Below are 8679 nucleotides of genomic sequence, written 5' to 3'. Positions count from 1 at the left end.
TCGAGTGAGGAGTCCCAGCCTAGGCACACGGTAGGGAGGCGCGGGGTGCAGGGAGCCGGGGGGCTCAGGGACACTGGGGGAGGGAGCCAGAGGCCAGTTACCCTGGGAAACAGGGGCCCCCAGCAGGAACAGGCTGATCATGGGCTGCTAGACTTTTGGGCTAGTAAGTGAAGGGCTTACCTGCAAGACAACGTTAACCCTCCTTTGTTGTCCGGTTTGCCCGCTCTGCTCATTCCCCTGATCTCCTGAACAGCACAGTTCTATGGTGGTAAGGGTGAGCAGAGTGGACGAGGGTTCATGGGACCCTGCCATTTACCCATTGGATGATCTTGGACAAGCCGTTTAAAACTCTCTTAGCCTTTTTGTTCATTGAAGTGCCCCTACTGAATGCTTTCTAAGGTCCCTCAGGCTCTGGGTCCTTTGACCTGGGTTTGAGCTGTGCTTCGGCCAGCTGCACTGCTCTCAACAAGCTAGCTCCCCTCTATGGGCCACAGTTTCTTCTTATGTCAAGGAAAAGCTTGAGTGAAATGATCCCTGGGATCCCCTCCTGAGCCTTCTGCCTCATCCCCTGTCCGCTCCTGCCTTTGATTCCCTCTTTGGCTAAAACTATGGGGCTTAACCCTCCTGGTCAGGGGCTGCTGGTGCTATTGCGGGTCGCCGTGAAAGATGATAGAGGTGGCTTTGTTATCCAGCAGGGTGACAGGCCCCCCCCATCTTAGTTCAGTTCCCTTCTCAAGGTTCTTCTGGCCCTGGGCTGTATCCAGCTCTTCAGACACTCCCCCCCCAACCACTTAGCACCCTTGTTACCAATGCTTAGCCCCCACCCCCACCCCCAGGTCTGGAGCAGAGGCATTTTGACTTGCTTCTAATTGAGCCTCTAATGGGGGAGGGGTGGGAGAGGAGGAGGGAGGGATCTATGGAGCAGGAGGGAGGGCACCTTTGTACAGGCTTCTCGAGTCCCTGATGCTCCACTTAACATATAGACCTAGTCACACTGACCGCACCCTTGGCACAGCCCGTATCTAGAGGATTAGCAGTTCTTGCAGACTCAACAGGAGTCTCCTCGAAGCTCCCCTAGATTCCAGGCTCCCAGGGATGCTAGGGGTGACTCGCCTGCAGAAGGAACTTCTGTAAGTGTTGGGGGACCACAACTGGCTCAGCCATCAACTAGGTATGTGAGCGGATCTCCGACTTCTGTGAACGAGGGAGGTGGGTGAGGCTCTACCTAAAGTCTCCTCCAGCTCTGATGCTCCCTATTCTGAGGCATCTCCCTTCTCTGACCTTCTTTGTGCTAAAGCCCTTTACAGCTCTGCCGTCCTGGACTCTGAAGTCCCTGCCAGCACTAATATTCTATGTTCTAAGACCTCTTCCAACTCTGATGTTTTGTCTTCCAATTCTCACATTCTAAGTTCTAAGGTCCTTTCCACCACTGACATTCTTTGTTCAAAGGTCCAACTACACCTTAAAGTCTCTACCAACTCCGACTTTTTGTGTTCTGAAGGCCCTCCTAGCTCTAACATTCTATGTTCTAAGGGCCCTCCTAGTTCTGACATTTTAAGTTCTAAGGACCCTTCCAGCTCTAGTATTTTGTATTCTGAGATCCCTCCCAGCTCTTATGTTTTACATTCTGAAGTTTCTTCTAGCTCTAATATTCTTGGTTCTAAGGTCCTTTCCAGATCTGACATTTGATGTTCTAAAATCCTTTTCTGCTCTGACAGTCTTTACATCTTTCCTCAGCGACCTGGAAGCAAGAGAGAGAGAGAGAGAGAGAGAGAGAGAGAGACAGAGACAGAGACAGAGAGACAGAGAGACAGACAGAGACAGACAGAGACAGAGAGACAGACAGAGACAGAAAGACAGAGAGAGACAGACAGAGACAGAGGCACACACAGAGAGACATACAGACACACACACACACACACACACACACACACACAGACCAAGAGACACAGAAAGACAGAGAGAGGCAGAGAAAGACACACAGAGACAGAGGCGCACACACACACACTCACAGAGAGGGAAAGAGAGAGAGAAAGAGAGAGACAGAGAGAGACAGAGAGAGACAGAGAGAGAGAGAGAGAGAGAGGGAGGGAGGGAGGGAGAGAGAGAGAGAGAGAGAGAGAGAGAGAGAGAGAGACAGAGAGAGAGAGAGAGAGAGAGAGAGAGGGAGGGAGGGAGGGAGAGAGAGAGAGAGAGAGAGAGAGAGAGAGAGAGAGAGAGAGAGAGAGAGAGAACAGCAGTGACCCTGAAATCCTCTCTCTTCATTTGGAAAACTCATTCAGGACTAGCAAACTTCCTTGCTTTCCCTGGTTCCCTATCCTGACCTCACTGTGATCTGGCTAGTTTCTCCTCTGCAGTTTACTAGCTAAGACACTGTGCTTATATTCCCCGTAACCCTCAGGGATTCACTTTCTTCCTTTACATAATGCGGACCATAATACCTGCATGCCCCTGACCTCGTGGAATCGTTGTGAGAGAAACTCTTTGTGAAGCTTTAAAAAGCACTAGCCAAAACTAGTGTCATTCGACGATCTTTGTTAAAAACACCCCCTTTTGAGATTAGACCCCCGTCCTCAGAGATGCATGGTGCCCCCCAGTCCCACCCCTTCCCCCGAAAATTTTAACCTTCTAACCAGGGCATTCAAGGACCGTCCCAATTAGGCTACAGTCTTCTCTCTTACTCCTGTTTTCCAGAAGCCCAGGTCATGGCTGGTCCCTTCCATCCAAGAAAGGCTCACATCCAAGGTGTCTTGGGAAGCCCTAACTTGGCTTTTTTCCCAGATCTGCCCCTCAGGTGGATTTCATAGATTGTCAGAGCTGGAAAGGAATTTAGAATAAAGAAAGAGCTGGGAGGGAGCTGAGAACATAAAATGTTAGAAGAGAGCTTAGGACACAGAACATTAGGACAAGAAGGATGCTTACAACATGAATAAATGAATGAATTCAAAAGCATTTATTAAATGCTTACTGTGTGCCATGAACTGTGCTAAGCATTGGAGATACAAATACAAAAGCAAGGACAGTCCTTGACTGCAAAAAGCTTCCATTCTAATAAGGAGGCAACACCCACAGGGAAGTGGTAACCATGGAGGGCCACTTTGGTTAGGAAAGTTACAAGAAGGTAAGTCCACAGGTGAGTAAGTAGATTGACATACCCCAACCAGAAACAGTAGAAGAGTTGGTTCATGGTTTGGGCTTTGTGTCCTAGTTATAGAATTGGAGGGGAGAGGGTGGGAAGGGAAGGAAACTGCCTTTAGTAGATGGGTGAGAAGGTGGTGGGGTAACTAGGTGATGCTGCAGTGAATAGAGCCCCCAGCTCTGGAGTCAGGAAAACCTGAGTTCAAATCTGACCTCAGACACTTACTAGCTGTGTGACCCTGGGCAAGCCACTTCACCCCATTTGCCTCATCTATAAAATGAGCTGGAGAACGAAATGGTTTGCTTTCCTCGCAACTTTGGAGGGAAATAGCAACAGTAGGATCACCCCCTTTTACAGATGATGAAAGGGACTTGCCCAAGAAAACACTGGTAATAGATGCCCAAAGTGGGATTTGAATATTGTTTCCTGACTTTAAGCCCAGCACTCAACCCAACTCTGCCTCTAGAACATCGATTCTTTATGGTCCTTCCAGACTGACCTCATTTCTGATGCTCATGGCTGATCCCAGAAGGGTCAGGTTTCCTTTTTTGCTCATTCTTGCATTCTGCCATTAAATTCAGGGGAAATCTGAAGAAAATTAGATATGGCTCTCACCTAGGATTTCTCAAGCAGTATCCATGGCTTCTGTATGCACTTAATCCATGATATAGGTATTGGGTATGAGGCTGCCTCTACTTCCCTCACCACAGAAAACATATGAGGTACAAAGGACTTAGCGGAGCCTATGCATGATAGAACCCCTCCCTCCCCACCGCCAAAGTAAAGGCACTTGGGTGGGCTGCTGAACAAACACTACCCATTCACCTTCCATCTGCATTGTCCAAGCAATTGACAGTATTATTACTGAGGATCAGAAAGCTCTAGACTTCATGGACTCCATGACCTGGCTTTGGTCCTTCCACTGGGGGTGATCTTCTTCCTTCTCTGAGTACTCTGTTGAAGAAATTTTCTCCTTCTAGGAGGCCCTGACTCTCAAACTTAAGAACCTGGAAACTCTACAACTTGGGAACTCTCGAACACAGGATCGCTCACAAGGTAAAAACCCCAAGGTTGGGAGTATCCACTCTCAGGATTACTGGTCTCTGACCTGTGCTCAGAAAAAGAAAGAGAAAGGCATAAGGTAGCTAGGAACTTGAGGTTCCTTCTCAGACTCACTTGGTCAAGTACACATCACTTGTCACTTGCCTTATGCTTCTCCTGTGAGTCATCATTTTCTGTTCCTGGGCAAAGGAGGGAGAAATCCCCTCCTTCCTCACTCCACTGTATTCTGGCTTGGAGATCCAAGGGAGAGAAAGTGAGCAAAAAAAGGCTGACCCGAATGTAACATTTTGTCGTCGTCATTGTTCAGTTGTGTCGGACTCTTCATGACCCCATCTTTGGGTTTTTCTTGGAAAAGATACCAGAGTGGTTTGCCATTGCCTTCTCTGACTCATTTTACAGATGAGGAACTGAGGCAAACCGGGTTAAGTGACTTGCCCAGGGTCATACAGCCAGCAATGTCTGAGACTGCATTTGAACTCATGAAGATGTCTTCCTGATTCTAAGCCCAGTACCCTATCCATGGCACCACCTAGCTGTCGATAATATAAAATGCATATGGATAAACGTAAAAAATCTTGGGTTCAAAAAATCAGTTTCCCAAGTGGGTGGATCAAACAACACTAAATTCCAAGGAAATCCGAATAAAGCCCAATGTGGCTCATACCTAGAATTTCCCAAATGTGAGTAAGAGGGTTCCCAACTCCTGCAGAGTATGCTACATATAGGTTCGAGATATAAGGCAACCTTTCTTTCACCCACCACAGAAAATCCACAAGATCCAAAAACTCATAATCAAATCTAGGAACATAAAACTCTCAAATAGTCTGTTGGATGCCCTCAGGAAAGTAAAGGTACTTTGTCAGACTTCTGAATAACCCTCATTCGCCTGCACTGTCCAGTATCTGGAAGTTGACTCATTTTGAGTCAACACTATGATGTAGCTGCCAAAAAAGCTAATGTGAATTTGGGCTACATTAAGAGGGATTCCAGGAACAAGGAGGTGATGGTCCCGCTGTATTGTGCCCTGGTCAGAAAATATCTAGATTATTGTATTCAGTTCTGGATGTCACATTTTCAAAAGGATATTGATAAGGCATAAATCATTCAGAGGAGGGTAACCATCATCGCCAAGGGCCTTAAGTCCATGGCCTAGGAGGATGAATCAAAGGAACTGTTGCTATTTTGCCTGGAGAAGGCTAGGTATGGGCATGTGAGAGCTGTTATGTTTGAGATAGCAAATTGGTTTGGTCCCAGAGGGCAGACCCAGAAGCCATGCAGGGAAGTTACCAAGAGGCAAATTTATATCACATAAGACTTTCTAATGATTTGAGCTGTCCAAAAATAGAATGAGTTGCCTGAAGAGGTAGGGAATTTCCCCTTACTGTGTGTCTTCAAGCAAAGACTGGTTGACCACTTGTAGGATATGTTTTAGACCGCATGGCCACTGAGCGCTCTTCAAACTAAAACTCCCTTATTCTGTTGATGGGGGACAGGGGGTCTAGAATGTAAAATGAGAACATTATAATTGGGGGAAAGAAACCTTTGAGTACAGAAGACAGAGCTGAAAGAGGTCATTGAGTTCAATTCCCTCATTTTCTAGCTAGGAAATGGACATTGAGGCCCAGAGGAAAGTAACATGTCCAATTGAGGCCCTCCAGGTGGCATAGTGGCAAAGTTGGGATTGGAATCCAGTGTAGACAGAGCAGTCTTTCCAAATCCCAGCTCTCTTCAGCATTTTCACTCCCCTGCCCCAACCATTTCCCTTCTTAGGAACTCTATTTCCTAGTCTAAGCCTGGAGCTACTGGGGTGACAAGACAGGGAGGATAAGGGCAGGGAGTGAATCTGGATCTCCAGTGGACCCAATCCTAATGTGCCACCTCTTCTTCTTAACTGCAGTGGCGAGCGGGCCCAGAGTCAAGCAGGCAGGTCATGGAGGGCTCAGGAGAAAGGCTGGTCCTCAATGTGGGGGGTGTACGCTATGAGACATACCACAGCACTCTGCGGGCCTTCCCTGGCACACGACTCTACCAGCTGACGGAACCCCCCATGGGTGGCACCCTGGCCCGAGAGGTCTTCTTTGACCGCAGCCCCCACCTCTTTGGCTATGTACTGGGCTACTACCGAACACGCCAGCTGCACTGCCCCCCAGACATATGCCGGGCAGTGCTGGAAGAAGAGCTGGCCTTCTGGGGGCTGGCCGATGCCCCTTTGGCCCCCTGCTGCTGGCTGAAGCTCAGTGGCGGTGATGGACGGGCTGAGGACTTCCACGCCTGGGAGGAAAGTGAGCTGGGCGAAGAACAAGGCCTGCTGGGACCAATTGAGAGTCCCAACTCCACCAGGGCCCAGGGGACATGGAAGCCATGGCTGTGGACTCTGCTCAACCAGCCCTGCTCCTCCCTAGCAGGCAAGGTAACACTCTTGACCATACAGACAGGCTCTGCACCCTCCCCTCCCCTCCTTCCCCCGGTTTCAAGGGTCATCCCTGGGGCCTTGGGCTCAGTCCTCATTCACCAAATATGGTTCCTTTCTGGGATGCATATGATGTTAGGCCACTTAGGATCATCCTGTGCTCTAAGGCCCCTCTCTGCTCTAACATACTGTGCTCCCAGCTCCACCAGTCTCTGTTCCAGGGTCCCTCCTGGTTCTGCCATCCTTTGCTCTAAGGGCCCTCCCAGCTCTAATGTTCTCTACTCTCTCGCTCTCTCCTAATGACCTTTCCAGCTCTGCCATTCTGTCCTTGTGCGCTGATATGCTGTGATTCTCTGCTACATTCTTTCCATCCCTTTCTAGTGCAAACTGGGCACGGCCCTAGGTGCTGAAGCAGCCCTTAAGTAAAGAAGCCAGGCGAGCCAGGTAGAGTGTGTCTGGTAAGGCTTCGCTGAGGCTGGAGCCTTCCCAGCAGGGGTTTGGGGACCCTGGGAGGGTGGCCCAAGGCAGTGCTGCCTGGGAGGCCCCTGACCATTTTCTTCCCCTCCCACAGTGTGCTGCCCTCCTTTCTATGCTTTTCCTCCTGGGTGTCCTGGTCATCTTCTTCCAAGAAACCTCGGTGCAGCTGGACTACTTTACGTCCAACTTCCGGCCACTGGAGCCCTGGGATGGTGAGAAGGAGGGCCTGCCCCCACCTCAGGCCCCAAGCCCAGGCCTGGTGTACCAGCGGGCCCCTCACCTTCTCTACTTGGAACTGCTGTGTGTGCTGTGGTTCGGGGCTGAGCTTCTAGCTCGTAGCATCTCCTGTCCCAACAAGGTCAAATTCCTGCGCAGCCCCATGACCCTGGTTGACCTGGCGTCCCTCTTCCCTGTGCTGGTGGAGCTGGCTGTGGGCCGACGGGCTGAGCGCCACCCCCGCCTCTGCTTGGTGCTGGGGGCCCTGCGGGTACTCTATGTGCTTAAGCTGGGTCGCCTCTTGGGGCTGGTGGAGAAGCCACTGGCCCTGCGGGTGCTGGCTCACACACTGCGCTCCTCTTGGAGGGAGGCAGGCCTTCTGCTCCTGCTCTGGGCTGGAGAGATCTTGCTGTTCGGCTCCCTCTTCCTGTATGGAGAGCTGCTGGGCACTGGCCACGGCCAGGGCCAGAGTGAGGTGCACTTTGCTGACATCCTCACCTGCTTCTGGTGGACGGTGATCACCCTCACCACTGTGGGCTATGGGGACATCTACCCCATGTCTGCCTTGGGTCAGGTCACAGCTGCTATCACAGCCATGGCAGGCATGCTGACCAGTGTCCTCCTGGTGCCCATCCTCCTGGTCCGCTTTCAGAGGTGCTACGCTGTTGCTCTGGCCCGTCAGAAGCTGAGGCCCAGTGGGACCCTGTGATGGGACAGGCCCCAGGCTCCTCGGGGAGGTGGGATGGGACCCCGGGTGCCTGCCCTGACTATTTCTGTACCCCAGGGAAAGCTTAACAGGAAGGCCACATGCCCTCCTGTCCCTGCCCACCCAGCTCCATGCCCAACATCACCAGATGCTCCCTTACCCTTCTCCTGTTCCATAAAACAGTCTTATAGCTATGTCGTGGCCCAAGACAATCAGGGTCAGGTTCAGGCCCACAGTGGCATTGCTAGGGCTTTTTGGGGGGGTGGGCAGGTGTCTATAGCTTGGAGTCACTTACCCTCCGTCCCCACACCACCTCATAGTCATAGATTGCGGGCAGGAAGAGATCTTGGAGGCCATCGAATCCACCCTCCTCATTCTGCAGATGAGCTCACTAAGGCAGCCAGAGGTAAAGTGACTCACCCAGGGTCACACAGCCCCTATGTGCCAGAAGTGGAATTTGAACCCAGTTCCTCCTGACTCCAAGTACATTACTCTAAGCTGCCTTCATCTCCTAAAAGGGTAGGAATAGTTAACAGATAGGCCTTTATGGCCCCTTATCCCCACCCCACCATCCAGGTCCTTATCTATAGATGAGTAGAAGAAGCTTGTCATCTACATGGACTTGGTGCTGGTGGCAGAAAGGCAGAATTGGAGAAGGTGCAGTTCCCA

General features: G+C 50.7%; 1 protein-coding gene across 1 annotated transcript; it reads left to right on the top strand.

Annotated features, from left to right (window-relative positions):
• Positions 1-6131: 6131 nt before the first annotated feature.
• LOC118833076 (potassium voltage-gated channel subfamily C member 1-like) lies at positions 6132-8013 on the top strand. The gene is made up of 2 exons (XM_036740463.1): positions 6132-6611; positions 7183-8013. The coding sequence occupies exons 1-2, from the start codon at positions 6132-6134 to the stop codon at positions 8011-8013; spliced, it is 1311 nt and encodes a 436-aa protein (XP_036596358.1).
• The last annotated feature ends 666 nt before the right edge of the window (positions 8014-8679 follow it).

This window comes from Trichosurus vulpecula, assembly GCF_011100635.1.
Source record: "Trichosurus vulpecula isolate mTriVul1 chromosome X unlocalized genomic scaffold, mTriVul1.pri SUPER_X_unloc_1, whole genome shotgun sequence".
Taxonomy (NCBI): domain Eukaryota; kingdom Metazoa; phylum Chordata; class Mammalia; order Diprotodontia; family Phalangeridae; genus Trichosurus; species Trichosurus vulpecula.
Note: the sequence above shows the minus strand (reverse complement) of the source record. Positions and strands in the feature narration are given on the sequence as shown.